We start from the raw sequence: 19,071 nt of genomic DNA, 5'->3' as shown, positions 1-19,071 counted from the left end.
AAAGAAAGAAAGAAAGAAAGAAAGAAAGAAAAAAGAAAAGAAAGAAAGAAAAAGAAATAAGAATACCAGACAGGAGAAACTGCCATTGAAAAAGCATGTATACTTACAAATGACATGTCTGGAATTTGCTTTAAAATGTTCCAGGGGGAAAAAGCATCCCTGGGTGGGAAACTGACAAAGCAAGGCAGGATCCTGATAATGGGTGAAGCGGAGAGTGGGTACCTGGCATTCATTACAACAGTGCCCTTCTTTTTGTGTGTCTATTTGAGAACTTTCATAATAAAAATTAAGGAAAAAAAAAACTGCACAACACAGACTTCAAAGTACCAACAGAGAATCATCTTTAGTACTTTAATAAACTAATTTCAAGAAAATTCGATAAAAATTCCTCCTTTAAAACTATTTTAAAAATCTGGTTTAGAATTTTAAATATATTAAAGCAAAAGCTCCAAAGCATGCTCATTTCAAAACCGGTATAATTTATGGGGCGCCTGGGTAGCTCAGTTGGTTAAGCATCCAACTTTGGCTCAGGTCATGATCTTGCAGTTCGTGGGTTTGAGCCCCACATTGGGCTCTGTGCTGACAGCTCGGAGCCTGGAGCCTGTTTCAGATTCTTTGTCTCCCTCTTTCTCAGCCCTTCCCCCTGCTAACACTGTCTCTGTTTCTCTCTCTCTCTCTCAAATAAACATTAAAAATAAAATTAAAAAAAAAAGACCTATGTAAAATTAAAGCAGCACAAAATACTTTTGCTACTAAGAATGTTTCTTTTCTGCAGTGCTACTCCTAGTTTAAAGACATGGAAACAACCTAACTGTCCAACAAATAGGATGCATTAAGGAAACTACACATATGTGTGTGTGTGTGTGTGTATATATATATATATATACACACACACACACACTGAAATCCTATGTAACTACTAAAAATGATATTGAAGAAATATGTATATCAATGCAGAAAACTGTTTACAATATACTACTGAAAAAAGTTAAGATAGCTGATTGCATAGAACACTTGGATCTTTTTGAAAAAACAACAGATATTATCTGTGATTGTATCTGAGCATGATTGTGGATTGTTTTAGTTTTAGTCTTCTTCACTTATATGTAATTTTAGCTATTCCTATAATTAGCATGAATGCTTCTGCTCCGCAAATGAATACTTCACTTGGGTCTAGATATACAGATACATGAACTGGTAATGAAAACTTACCTTTACATTTTCATGAATAGACTGAAGTTGTGCAGCTAAAGCTACAAATGTTTGATAAATTTTCTGCATAGCCATTGACAAATCTATAAAAGAAAGTTATATTATCACACAAATATACATGTAACATAATCAGTATTATTTTTCTATGACTTGAGTGCAGTTTTTGGTACTAAAAGTGTAGGAGGCACAAGACCACATCAATATTTCCATGACTGAGAGAAGAGAGCACAGCGAGTTGACTGAGAGCAGGGTGTCTGAATCAGTCATCAGGGGGAGGGGAGAAGGCCCTGAAACTTCTGCCTTGGTCAGCATAATAACAGTTCATAATAAAGCATTTTCTATTTATGGAGAATATAATATCTAATAGCAAGGAAATTGTATAGCAGCTCAAGACAACTACTAGCAGTTACGTAGAATATTATGTGACAACACCTTAACCTCTCTCTCTTACTAAAAAACAGTGCTATCAAAAAAAAAAAAAATCACCACAGAAAGCATGTTACCTTGAGGGGTTATATGTGAGTTATTTGCTTGTGTGGCAAGATGGTTTTCTAGCTCTTCAATCTGCTGTCTGTACTGCTGAAGCTGTACCTCAAACTGCTGAACCAAGATTCTGAAGTAGCTATACAAAAACATTTACAAAGTCAGATCAAAGTTTTAAAAATGCTATTTTCTTTGCATTAAAATAACCAGTAAATAAATATATGCCCCCATTTAAGTAGGGCCTTTGACTTAGTCTGAGGACATAAGGATATGGCATAGATATTACTGAAACCAGAACCAAAACTTGTGAGTTATCAAGGTATCAAAAATAGATCATGAAATTACTCCAATCATGATTGGAGTAATAGATTACTCCATCATAGATTACTCCAATCATGAAATATCCCAATTAAGAGACAATCTACAAAATAACTTTCTATGCTTTAAAAGTATCAACGTTATGAAAGACAAAGACTGAATAACTGTTACAGACTGGGAGAGATGAAGGAGAAATGAATGAGTGAGAAGTGAATGGGAACCTGGAATAGAAAAAGTACATTAGTGGAAAACAGGATACTGGAAGAAAAAAATGCACATTAGTGGAAAAGTCAGTAAAATTCAAATAAGTTCTGTTGCTTGATTAGTAACACCCCACCTATGTTAATTTCCTGTTCTCGATAATTATACTGTGGTTACACAGTATTTTAACATTAAGGGAAGAAAGGTAAGGGATATAAGGAAATTCTCTGTACTATCATTTTTGGAAATTTTCTGTAAGTCTAAATAAGTTCAAAAAAGTTTTTTAAAAAGTGCAACTGTCAACCAGATTTTACAAGTACTTACAGTTCTCATATTTATAATCTGAAAACACTATAGTGTCTACCGAAAGCATGTAATTACTGCTACTATGCTGCTAAATTTAACCAGAGAATGCCAGATAAATAAAAGGGACCTTGAATAGTATACAAAGCATGCTGTATGTAATTCTGTAAGAAATGGGCAACTACGAAAGCTTTTTGCAATGGAAAATGATACAATTCACCCCATTTCAAAACCAGCTCTGATGGCAGCATGAAGAATAAAAAGGATAAACTACTAGAAGTCCAGTGAGGAGCACAGCCCATGCTAATCTGAATAAGATAATCAGAGTATCACTGTCCTTGTTAACATGTCCTGATTTTGATCACTGAACTGTGGTTATGTAACAGAATGTTCTTACGTTTAAGCAATACACACTGAAGTACTTTAGCATAATGGGCATCTGTCTGCAAAGAACTCAAACTGTTCAGGGGGAAAATATGTATATATATTAGAGAGAGCAGGGAACAAAACAAACATAGTAAAAATATTAACATATAAGGAATCTCGATAAAAGATACATGGGAATTCTTTGTTTCCTTCTTGAACTCTTCTCTAAGTCTGAAATTATGTCACCATCAAAAGTTAAAAGAAAAAAGGGGTGAGAAACTAGGAGTCAGACCTCCACCACTCCTCATGCCTCGGGCCCCTCATCTCGAAGACTGGGATAGTGACAGCTGTGGAGGTTTTGTGGAAAATGAGATAAAGTATGTCAAGTGCTAAGTGCACTGCTTGGCCTATGGTAAGCATCTGATAAATATTAGCTATCATTAGCTCTAGCAACATGAAAGAACATAAAGAGACAAGATAGATATCACTCGGCAACTAGACAGACACACCTCCTGGGCGAGAAGGTTGCAAGTGGATGTTTTTTATTTTAACTTATCTACATTTTCTAACTGCTCTTTCTGATGATTTATTATCTGTGTGAATAAAGCTATGCAAACAAGTGAAAGGGTTAAACTACTTCTAGAATGCCCTGTTTAAGGAAGGGATTATCATAAAATTATTTTTAAATTAAAAAGTCCTTGTTGGTAAAAGTATCTACTACCTGCAATATTTAATACAGTGGAAAAGGCCATAACATGCAAATAAAGTATAACTGCATAACACTGGTTAAAAGCTCAGATCTTAGCCATCACTTACCCTTCGATAAAATGAAGATAATGGACTGCCTTCTTAGGGTTATTGTGAGAATTAAAAGGAGAAATCCATGTCAAGTGCTTATTAACCCAGGCTTGCTACATAGTAAACTACAAATTCTTGGCCTATATATTGTACTGTTTTGTTTTCCTAAAGTGAGAAAATCCAGTAACTTACTCGGCGGGAGCTGTGTTTTCATGTTGGAGTCCAGGTGGTGTTTTCTGGGTTCTTAACGCTATTTCAGCATTCTTTAACTCCTAACAGATCAGAGGGAGGGAAAGAAAGACAGAAAGACAGAAAGACAGAAAGAAAGATTAACCAGTTAAAAGCCAGGTTAAAAATACCAATGATCTCTGGACTGAAACTTCAAACAATGCCACTCTCATGCTCCGAGAACACGTCACATTTAACCTGTTTTACAAGTTGCCAAAACCTCTTTCCAAAGTATACTTTTAATGAAGGTTATGATAAATTTAAAATGAGCTTCTATGTATTTTAAGAACTATGGACTTCTATACAATCTGTGAAGTTAATTCATCCACAGCAAAAGACTCTGCTATTATTTAAAAATCTTTAAGGGGCACCTAGGTGGCTCAGTCTGTTAAACATCCAACTCTTGATTTTGGCTCAGGTCATGATCTCATGAACCATGAGATCAAGCCTCACATCCAGCTCTGGGCTGACCGTGCAGAACCTGCTTGGGATTCTCTCTCTTTCTGCCCCTCCCCTCCTCGTGCAAACATGCACACTCTTTCTCTCAAAATAAATAAACATTTTTTAAAAAGTGCCTTCTTGAGGCCTCTGTGCCTCAGTCATACCTTGTACCTAGAACATAGTACCGAACTGACTTAATTCACTCTCGCTAGTATATCATATGTATTTTGATCCCAACACTTCTGCTGAAGTGGTAAAACAGATCCTTAAAAATGTTCACTGACTCCACGGACTCAATGATATAACCGCAACAAAGCATTTGGCACCTACCCTACCCAAAAAGAAGTTTAACTACACTACTTGTTTAAACTCTTTGAGTTATGTACCCCCCAAAATGAAGTATTTAAAAGACTTTGCTTCCACAAGGTTCTGGTGTTTCCAACCACAACGCTGCTCCTCACCTCAGAATTGCTTTTATTTCCCCAAAAGGCTTTCTTTGAAGAAAAGGGTTTGCGGTTAAAGATTGAGAACTACTTCACTAAGGGAATCAGAATATTTTTTCAATAGATAATTCACTGAAGTGTGGGTAGAGCACTAACTGCCGTAAATTAGAAATAAAATAAGTTTAGATCAAATTTCTTTGATATCACCTACAAAATTTTCTAAACCCAACTTAGAGGACTTTAGCCCTAAGGAAGCTTTCTTTGATTCGTCCTCTTCTTCATTTGCCACCTTTATATTCTACCCAAACTTTCATTATTTCATTTGCTCTTTTAGTCTTTTAGTGCCTTTCGGGTTGTGTTTTTATCTCTGAAAGACTATTAGCAAGTCTAGTACATAAAAAGTATTCCAAATATTTATGAATAGAATCATCTGGTACTAAAGTCACAACGGATCCCATTATAGCATTCACCTCTTTCTGAGTTGCCTCCTCTATTACTGTGTTAATGAAATTTTCCATAGAATTTATACAATTTCATACATTTCACATATGAAATTTGTGACTTCATGTAACGTTTAATCAGAGTCTAATCATTCTCCACCAGAAGCATAACATTTTCTTTCTCCTAGATATGACATATACATATATATGTGTATACACACACACACACACACACACACACACACACACACACACACACACGAGGAATAAGAGAAAAAGAAACATGGGAGAATATTTTATTTGTATTTAACCAATGTGTGTAGGCAACCAGGAAATCTGAAAGCAGACAACAAAGGCTTTGAATTCCTTTTAAACATCATAGTTTAGAATAGCTACTTTAGTAACACATTTTCATTAAAAATATCACAAAAGTATTCTCCAATAGTTGACTTAAAGACTTAAAGGTAAGCACACACAAATTTCTAATTTTAAAATAAATAAGACCGGGGAATGTAATGTACAGCATGGTGACTACAGTTAATAATAATGTATTCTATATCTGCAAGTTGCTAAGAGAGTGGATCTTAAAAATTCTCATCTCAAGGGGGAAAGGTTTTTAGCTAAGCATGGTGGTAGATGTTAACTAGATTTGTTGTGGCCATTTTGCAATAAAAATAAATACTGAATCATTATGTTGCACAGCTGAAACTAATGTAGTGTTATAGGTCGATCATATTTCAAACAAAAAAGACATATAAGCAACTTTAATATTTTTACTTAAAATATAAATCATCTACCATCATTCTTCCCCACCAAAATAGATAAGAACAATATATATATATATATATATATATACACACACACACACAAAGTATGTATTTTTGTATATATTTAATATTTACAAAGCATGATATAGTTTTTATTTAATCACTGACAGACTTTTAAAAAACATTTTTCTGTCTAGCTTGTATAATGCAGCAACTTAGCCTGTGGTCACTCTTAGAAAGCAAACTAGTCAGGAGCATCAACTCTAGAGTTGGATTACCGGGGTCAGAAACCAAGCTCTTCCATTTATTAACAAAGCTCTCTGCCCACTGTCTTATTTATATAAGGAAGATAAGAGTGCCTACCTCACAGAGCTGTCATGAAAACTAAACCGGACTAATAAATTGCTTAAAAAACCGCCTCATATGGGGCACCTGGGTGGCTCCGTTGGTTAAGCATCTGACTTTGGCTCAGATCATGATCTCATGGTTCATGGGTTCAAGCCCCGCATCGGGCTCCACACTGTGTAGAGCCTGCTAGGGATTCTCTCGCTCCCTCTCTCTCTGCCGCTCCCCTCCTCGTGCTCGCTCTCGCTCTCGCTCTCTCTCTCTCTCTCTCTCTCTCTCTCAATAATAAAAACTAAGACAAAAAAAACACTGCCTCACACACAGTAAGCACTCAATACAAACTAGCAACTATTATTATTACAGCAATTTAAAACTGTACAAGCTATATGTAGTAAATCCTGATTTTACAAAAGACAGATTTCATTCGAAAAAAACGTGGCAAAACAAAACCCTCCGGTAAAACGACTGTAAGTTCATTTACCTGAGCAGTTTCTATTTTCAACTTGTCAATATTGAGAGTGTTTCTCTGTACTCCACTGGCAGCTAGTGACAGAAGCTGCTTCAGAGCTTTAATGTCTTCTTGTACTTTAAGCATTGCTTTTGAAGACATTCTACTGATTTCTTCTTGTACCTGTTTCTGTTCCTTCACAAATTTCCTAAAAAGATACATAAAACTAAATTGAAAAAAAAATACACCTTTGGTTTCTTATAGAAAAAAAGTACCCTTACAACAGGCTGGCCAGAGTCCTAGTGTTTTAAGAAGGAAATATTAAAAATTCAACTACAGTTCACATTCTTTTTTGAGAATGACAGTTAACAAAAATGTAAGTCCTGTTCTGCTTTCTCTGTAGTTTCTAAAAACATTAAAATTTTTACCCAAGTTAAAACGTTTAAGAGAAAGAGACGTTCCCCCTAAAATATATGCTAGCATTCTTCAAAATGACTTATCAAATTATGTTTGACACACTTACTGGAGATTTTCAACATCCTGGCAGATGACAGGAGGTAGATTTTCATCCTTCAGTGCTTTACTATCCCTAAGAAAAATGCCACAGATGTATTAAAGCCATTGAGGTAACAAAAAGCTGACGGCTGAGTTCCACTAGAGTATGTTAAGAGAGAAGCAAATCAAGCAAATATTCCCCATTTATACATTTCATGAATGATTTCAAAGCTCTTTATAAACAACTATAAATTTCTTGACCTTTAAAATAACTTTAACAATTCACCTGACATAGAGAGATCTTTTCTAAAAAGACTGGCACCTATTATAAGTAAACATAAATGCATTTGACTAAATGTTTAAGAAAAAAATTTAGAAAATACAACAGATTAAATATTGAACTAAGTTCCCCCGGCTCAAAAATTCTACGACTGTCATTTCATTCAGTTAAAAAATATTAAAAAATTCTTTAAAGAGTCTACAAAACTTCTCATAACGAGACGCTCCAAATATTTTACTTTATTTTATAATTTCAATTTGTTTTTCAATAAAATAAGACCTAGGAATAGCTTAAGGAAATCATACATGTGTAATGAGGATAGGAATAAGTGAAATTTGGCATGCCATAATGTAATTACCAGTTAAATTTCAGTCACAGATTTGCTACTAACTCCTTGCTATAACCTCTAGGCAAATCTCAGTCTCTTTCAGCTTCCTATTTATGTAATAGGGCTAAAATATACACAAGATGTTTCAGAGGCATGAACTTGATCATTTATTTACAAGTGTTTTATTTAATGTAAAAAGGAGGTGAGAAAATACAAGTGGTAGTAAAAATAATGATCTTCGAACATATGATGTATATGGAGGCTCTTCTCCCTCTTCATCATCATAAAATAAATGGTACTGGTGTAGTAACTTACATATAAAAGGTATGTTTAGATATAAAATTGGGCACAAAGTGTTCTAGAAAGAATTGGTTATAAGTTTTTCAAATGATTAAAACCTGAAGATTTGACCATCCCATAATCTTTCCAGAGCATAGGTTTATTATTTATTTTTGACAAAAACTGATTCAAAGAATTTTTCTTCTAAATGCCTATATGGTTTCATTTACTTCCAACCATACCATTTGCCTACTATTTAATAAATAAAACTCAATTAAAAGATTTTAAAAGTTAGACTGTAAACTTACTCTGGTCTTGTTCCTGTTTTATCACCTAGAAAATTCAAGAAGCTTCATGTAAAAACAGGTCATTCAACAATGTCTTCCAAATAGAAGTTTCAATTCAATGCAAGCTAAGGTATATACAGAAACTGTTCAGCATTTCTTAGACTGCCTCTTAAACAGCATGTGAGGCCATGACGTGTCACCAACTTGAAACAGAGCACGTTATGGAGACATGTTTGTGTACATATAAACAGACAGTTATATAGCTGATTTGTATCTATCTCATTCAAGGGCTGAATCTTCCTCTTTCAACTGTCTTCCATGAAAAATATTCCGGCCTAGCAGTTTAACTCCTGAAAGTTTTACTTGACACTTTTTTAGATTAGAATATTAAAATATATCAGATGACCTGATCATCTCTAAATATTTTACAAAAGCAGCAAATTTTTTAAAACATGAAGTCTTTAATGTGTGCAGATATAGCAACAACTTTCTCACTAATTACACCTACTTAGTAGTTATCATTAATAGCATATATCTATATAAGCAGAAAAGTAAAGCTCCTTCAGCAAAATGCAGTGACTTACTTTCTGCTCTTCCAGAATTTGTCACTATAAAGACCCACTTATTAAAATTTTTTTTAACGTTTATTTATTATTGAGAGACAGAGACAGAGGGTGAGCAGGGGAGAGGCAGAGAGAGAGGGAGACACAGAATCTGAAGCAGGCTCCAGGCTCCAAGCTATCAGCACAGGGCCCGACACAGGGTTTGAACTCACAAACCACGAGATCATGACCTCAGCCGAAGATGGACGCCCAACCGACTGAGCCACCCAGGCGCCCCAAGACCCACTTATTTAAAAAAATATATAGGTTTGGGGCGCCTGGGTGGCGCAGTCGGTTAAGTGTCCGACTTCAGCCAGGTCATGATCTCGTGGTCCGTGAGTTCGAGCCCCGCATCGGGCTCTGGTCTGATGGCTCGGAGCCTGGAGCCTGTTTCTGATTCTGTGTCTCCCTCTCTCTCTGCCCCTCCCCCGTTCATGCTCTGTCTCTCTCTGTCCCAAAAATAAATAAACGTTGAAAAAAAAAAAAAATTAAAAAAAAAAAATATATAGGAACACACAAAACTGAATCCCACCAAAGAACCTCAGTGGTCCGTCTTCCAGGCTTTTTCTGTACTTACACATTTTTAAAAGCAGCCAGGATTACTAGAAGTAATATTTCAACACATTTTTTCAGCATGTTGTAAGTTTTCCATGTCACTTAACGTGACTTTAAATGACCTTTATGCCCAACCCTCTTCTTAACATATGAGCATTCACTACATAAACAATGCTGCTACAGTAGATATAGTTATCCATAAATACTTGCTCACTACTTTATTTGTATTCCAAAAAAGAAGAATTTATAGGTCAAAGATTATTTCAGGGAAGGCCTCTGACATATTATCAAACTGATCCTTTAACACAGTTGTTCCAATTTATCCTCCCAACTACTATGAATAAGAGTAGCTTTTCCAAGGTGCCTGGGTGGCTCAGTCAGTTAAGAGTCTGACTCTTGATTTTGGCTCAGGTCATGATCTCATGGATTGTGAAATCGAGCCCCACGTCGGGCTCCGCGCTGACAGAGCACAGCCTGCTTGGGATTCTCTCTCTCTCCCCCTGCCCCTACCCTGCTCGTGCTCTCTCTCTCAAAATAAATAAAAAATAAACATTAAAAAAAAAAGTACTTTTCCCATCACACTCTCAACAATGAACTTATGTTTTAAAAAAATCACTGCTAGTATTTAAGTGGAAAATGCCACTTCATTATAATCCAAATTCCTATTTCTGACAGTACTAAGTAAAATATTTCAAATGTTAAACAAGTATATTTCTCCTTTTGTGAACAGTCTGTTCAGGTTATTTGGGTATCTCTGAGGTATTTTTCTTATTGCTTCTAGGAGCTATTTCAACATTAAGTATATAATTCTTTGTCTCATGTATTTCATGTGTCTATTTCTAAAATTAGATCCTACTTTTAAGATATATCTCAGTTTCAGGGGCGCCTGGGTGGCTCAGTCAGTTAAGCGGCCGACTTCGGCTCAGGTCATGATCTCGCGGCCCGTGAGTTCGAGCCCCGCGTCGGGCTCTGGGCTGATGGCTCAGAGCCTGGAGCCTGTTTCGGATTCTGTGTCTCCCTCTCTCTCTGACCCTCCCCCATTCATGCTCACTCTCTCTCTGTCTCAAGAATAAACGTTAAAAAAAAAATTTAAAAAAAAAAAAAAAAAGATGTATCTCAGTTTCAGATGTTAAAATGTGAAAATATAAGCATCTAGAAATGAAGCATTTTAGTCCCAATTTGTCATTTACCTTCTTCCTTTGTCCATGGGGTTTCTTTTGTTTACCTCTTTAATCCAACTTAGTTTATTTTTCCATATATTGTATTGCACAGATGCTAAGATTTCTCTCCTTCACAGTTTAACATTTCTGAACCTGGTACCCACGTTCTCCAGATGGGTGTCTCCAATTTGATGAGACACAGCAATATAAAGTAGGGATTTAATTTTTTTCTAGATAGTTCAACTTCTTTATTGACTCAAGTACTGTTTTGCTCTCTGACATTCCATTTTTATTATATTTACAAAAGTTTACACACAGACAAACCTGTGTATATAAAACTTAGGCCTGCTTTTAGCTCACTCTGGGCGCGCTGACTAGTGTGTGTAGCTTTGCCTCTCTTAACACCCGCGGGCTGCTTTAAGAGCGTCCTACTAGAGCTCCGCGTCTGCTCTTGCCTTCCTGCACACCATCTCCCACGTGGCTCTCCTAACCGTCTTCTTCAAACACGTATCTCAGGTCACATCACCCACATCACAGCCCCGCGAGGTCTCAGCCGTCCTCAGTGTAATCCAAAGCTCCTTAACGTGGCACACAAGGCCCTTGGTGACCTCTGGAATCTCATCGTCCTGTTCTGTAGCTGGTCTTCCAGCAGTTACTCAGAAAAGGGCTAAGATCATCCTCATCCCCAGGCCCAGCTCCATACCGCGCCTCCTCACACAACTTTGCTTCCTACCACTCTTGATCTGATTAAAGCCTCAGGTTAAAAAAGAACCCCTTGACACGTAGTAGCAAGTGACAGGGAACCAGAGGTGGCACATGAAGTCACGCGCGCTTATTCCACGTATTCCTTTGGTTCAACTCTCACCAAGGTTGTGAGCGGAAGACAATGGAGGGAGGGCCCAGGAAAAAGAGGGGAGATTAACTCCTTACATTTCTCTTCCTCCTTTGCCTCACTCAGCCCTTTCACATGGAGCCTAAAAGCAATTACAAGAGAGAAGCGGTTTCATGAATGAAAATAGTTGGAGGGTACCAAGCTGCTCTAGCTGAGTAAAAAAATAAGCTGCTAAAATATCTAAGGTTTTTTCTAAGTATGGAGTCGCTACACAGAAAACTAAAAACGAGAGATACACCCCTATGTTTAGAAATTAGTCAACTTTCGGGGCACCCAGGGGGCTCAGTCAGTTGAGTGTCCAACTTTGGCTCAGGTCATGATCTCACGGTTTGTGAGTTTAAGCCCCCCGTCGGGCTCTGTGCGGACAGCTCGGAGCCTGAGCCTGCTTCGGATTCTGTGTCACCCTCCCTCTCTCTGCCCCATCCCCACTCATGCTCTGTCTCTGTCTTAAAAATAAATAAAACATCGGGGCGCCTGGGTGGCGTAGCCGGTTAAGCGTCCGACTTCAGCCAGGTCACGATCTCGCCGTCCGTGAGTTCGAGCCCCGCGTCGGGCTCTGGGCTGATGGCTCAGAGCCTGGAGCCTGTTTCCGATTCTGTGTCTCCCTCTCTCTCTGCCCCTCCCCCGTTCATGCTCTGTCTCTCTCTGTCCCAAAAATAAATAAACGTTGAAAAAAAAAAATTAAAAAAAAAATAATAATAAAAATAAATAAATAAATAAAACATTAAAACAAAAAAAAAGAAATTAGTCAATTTTCATTCAAAGAAAAACAATCCTAAATATTCTAAGTTTAAAAGGATTTTGCCAGGGGTACCTGGGTAGCTCAACTGGTTAAGCATTCAGCTCTTGATTTCGGCTCAGGTCATGATTTCACAGTTTGTGAGATCAAGCGCAAGCCTGCTAGGGATCCTCTCCCTCTGCCCTGCCTCAGCTCGTGCACATGCATGCTCTCTCACTCTCAAAATAAAAATAAACTTTAAAAAAAAAAAAAAGGATTTTGCCAACTTTTAGGATAGTACTTCACCCTAGCGTAGTATCTCTTCACAATAAAAACCATGTCCAAAACAAAAAATTCTCACATATGGACACAGCACATTTTACACCTTCATCTACTGCCTCATTTTTAATTCTTCATGGGGTTTTAATGCAATGTGCATGCATATGCCCTAGTGAACATGTTTTCATCAGAGGCAGAAGAGACATTGCAAAACAAAACAAAACAATCACACACATGGAACCAGCAACACTAAAAAACTTTTGAAAATGAATCTGGATTGACAATTTTTAAAAAGAATACCCAGCATGGCAGGAGCATAGCGAGAAGGGCATTTTCATACTGGCTGGTGGGAAATAAATTGGTAAACCTTTCTGGAAAGTAATTTCACAATATACACTAAGAGTGTCCAAAATTGTTTTTCTTTCCAAACCAATGATTCAGTTTCTAGGTTATCTGCCTTAAAAAATTAACTGAAAATATGAATGAAAAGTTATACTAAAAGCAAACACCTAGACAGCATTTACTGTTTGCCTGGCTCTGCTGAAGTTTTATGAATAGTAAGCCTCAGACCAACACCATGAAGTAGGTACTGTTACGTTGGGCCCACTTTACAGATAAAGCAACTAAAGCCCAGAGGCATAAACGACTTGAGTAAGGTCACAGAGCTTGTAAACAGTTGAGCAGATCTGAACCCAGGCAATTTCAGCCCGAGTGTACATCTTTAAAGTACAATACTATGATGCCTTTCCCTATAAAGATGCCCGATACAGTGATACTTCCCAGAAGACCTAAAAACAAATATTAATAATAGAATGATGGCTAATGATACATCCATTCATAAAACTGATATTAAGCTACATTAAAATATTTCTAAAGAATTACTGAGTTGGCAAATACTTCTGATAGAACACATGAGAAAGAACAGGTTATAAATAAAGGAATATAGTTGACCTTTGAACAACACGGGTTAAGGGGTGCCAACCTCACAGGCAGTTGAAAATCCACATATAACTTTTGACTCCCCAAAACTTAACTACTAATAACCTACTTCTGACCCAAAGCTTTACCAATAACATAAACAATCAATGAACACACACTACGTATGTCATGTATATTATACACTGTATTCTTACAATCAGATAAGCTAGTGAAAAGAAAACACTGTTAAGAAAACTATAAGGAAGAGAAAACACACTTCCGGTGCTGTTACTTATTGGAAAAATCCAGAGGTGGACTTGCACAGTTCAAAGTGTGTTGTTCAAGTGTCAACTATGGTATGTGCTCATGATCCCAACTTAAGAATATATATTAATACACACGTGAAGATAACTACGTAAGGCATATGCACATACAAATCTCAGTTTTCTACAAAAAGAAAATCTTAAACACACACCACATGCGTCATTTGGGAAATACAATCAAATTTAAAAGTCAAAACTTTACTACTTAATATGTAACGAACATCTTCCAGACACAGGAGTTTGTTACTATAAGAACATAAAATTATAGTAACGTTACTTACTCTTTTTATCTGATGAGCTACTAAAATCTATACCACCAAGGCCTTCACTGCCAGCAGTTGAAGTAGCTGCCGTGGTTCCCAAAGTCAAGCCTAAAGCATTCTGCCCAAGTCCTACAAATAAACCAAATATTATTTATAAGCCCAGAGGGATAAACATCCACTGCCTCATTTTTCACTGAAAGTCTTCATAATTTCACCTTAATGACCAAAGCATTCAAATTGCTTTTAAGTTGGATCCTGGATTTTCTTCATACTTGATTTAAGCAAATAACAAGAACAAGTCTAGAGTATGCTTTGGACAAAGACTGATAGTCTTGCTGGGATTCGATGGTATAAGGAGTTTGGATGATGTAACTTTGATTTCTTTACTTTTTAGGTAATCTTTTTAGGTGTAGCTGGCACACAACGTCACATTAGTGTCAGGTGTACAATGGTGACCTGACAAGTCGACACATCACGCTATGTTCACAAGTGTAGCTACCCCATGTGTCACCACACAACCTTATTACAATACCACGGACCATATTCCCTGGGCTGTACCGCTCATCCCCGAGATTTGTTCAGTCCGCAACTGGAAGCCTGCACCACCTACTCACCTTCGCCCATTTTTCCCATCCTCCTACCCCACCCACTCTGACAACCATCACTTTGTTCTCTGTATTTACGGATCCGTATCAATTTTTCTTTACCAGAAGGATCAGAGAGTGTAGGTTAATTCAATACATGTGAACAATCCATTTTATTTGTTGCTTTTTAAACCCTCTCTACAAAAGCAGTTTTAGCTTGTACACTTTCAGGTGAACGCTTCACGTCTTCCAATCAGGCTTTGGAATCTTATACTTTTAAAATTACCTAGTACTGGATGTGTGAATTAACTTGATAGAATCCCTTTACAATGTATATGTATGTATCAAATCATCATGCTCTACACTTTAAATATCTTACAGTTTTCTCAATTATACCTCAGTAAAGGTGGGGATGGACAGATAAATAAAACAGTAATGATTTGTAAGGTTTCAGTATTAATATAAAGCAAATAGTTTTACTATTAATGAAATTTAAAGAGCTGACAGTTGGAAGCCTTACAGTTCAAACATCATCAAAACTGCATACTCCCAAGTTCTTTTCATAAACCTTAAAAAAGAAAGAAAAGAAAATTCATTTATTTAAATCCCACCTGACTGACAAAGGGAATTGAAGGGGCTAGACTGTTAATCTTAAATTATTAATGTATGCTTGTGAATCAAGTAGCAAAATTTTAGAGACCTTGCATTGGTAAATCACAGAAGTCCGTGCATTCCCAAGCTGACAATACGGACAGTATGCTATTTAGAGAACAGTAGGATGTACTGGATCTGAGCACAGGATGACTGAAAGCTGGATTCAAACACTGGCAATGTGTGAAAAAAACAATGCTAAACATGCGTTAATTTTTTAAAGTCAATGGCATCTTTAGGTTAGCATAACCATAAATTAAGCACTGATGTGTGTCTACAGCCTAAGAAAAATTAGAACGGACCTAAAAACTCATCAGCAGATGCAAAAACAATCTTCAACCTCCCCTATTATTTTTGTGTTTTGCTCTCACAGGAACCTTTAGGAAAGATGTTTAAATATTTATCCTGCAAGGAAATGTACGTTATAGTCATCCACTGATTTGTTTATTTGAAGACATTTTGAGTACCTAAAAGGTTAGACAATAGTGACAAAGATAAGTGTTTGAAAGATCAAAGCAAACTTGAACACCACAAATTTCTACAGGTTATCCTGACGAACTCAAACTCCTTTTTCCCTTTTCCACTGACCCAGAGTTTCTTCATTGAATTTAGTATCTGAATAGAGGACACAAAAGAACCATAACTAATAGAAAACATCAGGTCATACTCCATCTCTCCCACATACCAATTATTAGACACATATTAGGTGTTCAGCAAAACTTCTGAAAATCAAATAGCCATTATAAATGAACATATGTATTGGAAATTCTGTGATTTCAACACGTTATCAACTTTTTTTTTTTATTAAAAAAAATTTTTTTTTCTTTTAGTGTTTATTTACTTTTGAGACAGGGAGAAACAGAGCACAAGCAGGGGAGGGGCAGAGACAGAGTGGGAGACACGGAATCCAAGGCAGGCTTCAGGCTCTGAGCTGTCAGCACAGAGCCTGACGTGGGGTTCGAACCCACGAACCCGTGAGATCAAGACCTGAGCTGAAGTCGGATGCTTAACCGACTGAGCCACCCAGGCGCCCCAACACGTTATCAACTTTTCCTAACTCATAAATTAGGTTAGGAAACAGAAACTCTTTTTTTGAGAGAGAGAGAGAGAGAGAGAGAGAGAGAGAGAGAGAATACAAGCAGGGGAGGGGCAGAGAGAGAGAGAGAGAGAGGGAGAAAGAATCCCAAAGAAGCTCCATGCTCGGCACAGAGCCGGAGACGGGGCTCAATCCCACAGCCGTGAGATCAAGACCTAAGCCAATATCAAGTCAGATGCTTAACCCACCGAGCCACCCAGGCACCCCAAACAGAAATTCTTGATTCTATATTGCTATGTGAGATAATTATACAATGTCTTCAAATCAGAGGAAAGCTTTTCTCACTTCCACATAGCCCCAATGGCTGTCCTGCATTATATTACTGTGTTACATTATATACAGTATCATGTTTCCTCTATTATACATTCCTAATATTCAAAACATGTTAAGGTAGAATCCTTAACATGAGGCCAATTTCAAAATAAGCATGAAATGAAAACTCAATCTAAGATAGAACACATTAAGTATTCTCTGCCAAGTGAATGATACTTTACTATTTTGTCTATAATAAATTTAATACTTGTGTTTTAAAACTTTGCTTTCAAAACATGCTAATACCCTTTCCTGATGTCTTTAATGGAAAGCCATTCTTACAACCAGAGCTTAAAAGGTCAAGTTGTCTTACAATGAATTTAGATACTAAATGGTTCAAGTTAAGCAACTGTCTTTTATTAAAAAGACAAGTTTCTCTAGAATAGTTTACTCTTGAGGCGCCTGGGTGGCTCAGTCAGTTAAGCAACCAGCTTCAGCTCAGGTCATGATCTCACAGTTCTCGAGTTTGAGCCCCACGTCAGAGCTGGTGACAGCTCAGAGCCTGGAGCCTGCTTCGGATTCTGTGTCTCCCTCTCTCTCTGCTGCTCCCCCGCTCACACTCTGTCTTGCTTTCCTTCAAAAATAAATAAACATTAAAAAAAAATTTTTAGAATAGTTTACTCCTCCTTAAACAGGCCCCTCTTTGCTTCCTTATCTAGTCAGTCAATACTGAGGGGCCCCTGGGTGGCTCAAACGGTTAAGTGCCCAACTCTTGATATCAGTTTAGGTCATTCTTGCAGTCATGAGATTAAGCTCCACGTCAGGCTCTGCGCTGAGCACGGAGTGAGATTCTCTTTCCCTCTCTGCCCCTCCCCTGCTCATGTGCTCTAAATAAATAAATAAAAATATTGAGCAGAAAAATTTATTTCTACATAGCTAAGGTGTCTAATTATGTACGAAAAGCATTATTTTTTAATTCAGTGTTCATACTGAACAAAAAAATCTATAGGTTAAAGAGATAAAATGATCTGTTCAAAAGGCTGAAATAGAGATAAAGTAAATTTAAAAATAAATAGTTACTATTTCTGGAATGTAAATACCATCAATTACCTGATGTTGCTGTGTTCGAACTCTGGAAAAGCGAACCTCCCAAACCAGCTAAGGCTCCCCCTAGAGAGAGGCTTGTTGATGCAGTAGTAGTCGTGGCTGTTGTTCCACCCAAGTTATTTAGAGTAAATCCTGTAGATGCTGTAAAAAATGAAATTGTAAGGCTTCATAAGGAAACATCATTTCTAAGAACACCAGAGAAAATAAAAACACTTCCCAAGAAATGCAAAAAGCAAAAAAACAAAAACACAACAAACAACCCTTCATGTCCATGATAAAATTCACTTAGGAAAACCTACTCATTAAAGATGAAATTATATATATACCTAAGAATAAAGAGAAATCGTACCTTCAGAGCAAAACCTAGTGACAGAAATAAGAGTTCTGGGTAATACTACAATGGTATCAGGTAACTGATTCCATTACTTCCAGTAATAAGGAGTTTTTCCACCCAGGACACCAACTTCGCCTTCGAAATGGAATGAATCCTAAGCCAGGCAATATTTATGCAAACTCTTTATCCTTCCCTGTCACCAAAATGCTCCCTGAAAACAAAGTGGATATTAATAATTTTACATTTTGCCTCTCACTCTGTCCCTGCTTTGCTCTGTAAATAGAGACTGACCTCCAAGATGGTCCCTCCTGCTTTAAGGACCAGTGATGGCCTTCTTCACAAATCAGTAGTTTACTAGGTCAAAACTGCCTCATGGTTGAAATAAACTTTCCAAAACCAAAGTTCTCTTTAATAGTAAAGGTGGATACCTACGTTCACCGACGGCAAAACTAGTAAATTCAACCGTAAGAGGTGGCTTCTCCCATTGTGCCTCACCTGCGGGAGTTGACGTCAGAGCAGACGAAAGAGTAAGACCACTAGCTGAGGTAGAAGTAATGGGCAGAGCAAATGGTGTGGCAGACGCAGCAGGTTTAGCGAATCCTAAACTGAAACCCGTCGTAGATGCGGCTGTTGTGGCTGGCGTTCCTGCGCAAACAGACAAACAGATCCTATTTTACCGTAAGTGTGTATCATACCAGTTTCAATCAGGATCCCTAAAAGATAGAGTCCGTCTACTTTTGCAGCTAGAACAAGGATCCACGTACTTGTATGTGCACGCAAAAGTGACATATAAAAGGTGGGACCAAATCAGGGTGCATACTTAAAAAAGATAGCCCTGTGATTTAAGAACAGCAAAAAAAGTCCAGTCACTGTGG

General features: G+C 37.3%; 1 protein-coding gene across 2 annotated transcripts in view; it reads right to left on the bottom strand.

Annotated features, from left to right (window-relative positions):
• NUP58 (nucleoporin 58) overlaps positions 1-19,071 on the bottom strand; it is a 50,054-nt gene that overhangs the window by 22,421 nt on the left and 8,562 nt on the right. For both annotated transcript variants that reach the window (XM_047859414.1, XM_047859406.1), the window contains exons 3-11: positions 18,692-18,841; positions 17,866-18,003; positions 14,191-14,301; positions 8,484-8,508; positions 7,317-7,382; positions 6,827-7,001; positions 3,874-3,953; positions 1,716-1,834; positions 1,213-1,295 (exon numbers count right to left, since the gene is read on the bottom strand). In XM_047859414.1, the coding sequence (XP_047715370.1) occupies positions 1,213-1,295; positions 1,716-1,834; positions 3,874-3,953; positions 6,827-7,001; positions 7,317-7,382; positions 8,484-8,508; positions 14,191-14,301; positions 17,866-18,003; positions 18,692-18,841 (947 nt within the window). The remainder of the gene's footprint in view (positions 1-1,212; positions 1,296-1,715; positions 1,835-3,873; positions 3,954-6,826; positions 7,002-7,316; positions 7,383-8,483; positions 8,509-14,190; positions 14,302-17,865; positions 18,004-18,691; positions 18,842-19,071) is intronic.

This window comes from Prionailurus viverrinus, chromosome A1, assembly GCF_022837055.1.
Source record: "Prionailurus viverrinus isolate Anna chromosome A1, UM_Priviv_1.0, whole genome shotgun sequence".
Lineage (NCBI taxonomy): Eukaryota > Metazoa > Chordata > Mammalia > Carnivora > Felidae > Prionailurus > Prionailurus viverrinus.
This window is presented reverse-complemented; position numbering and strand designations above follow the sequence as displayed.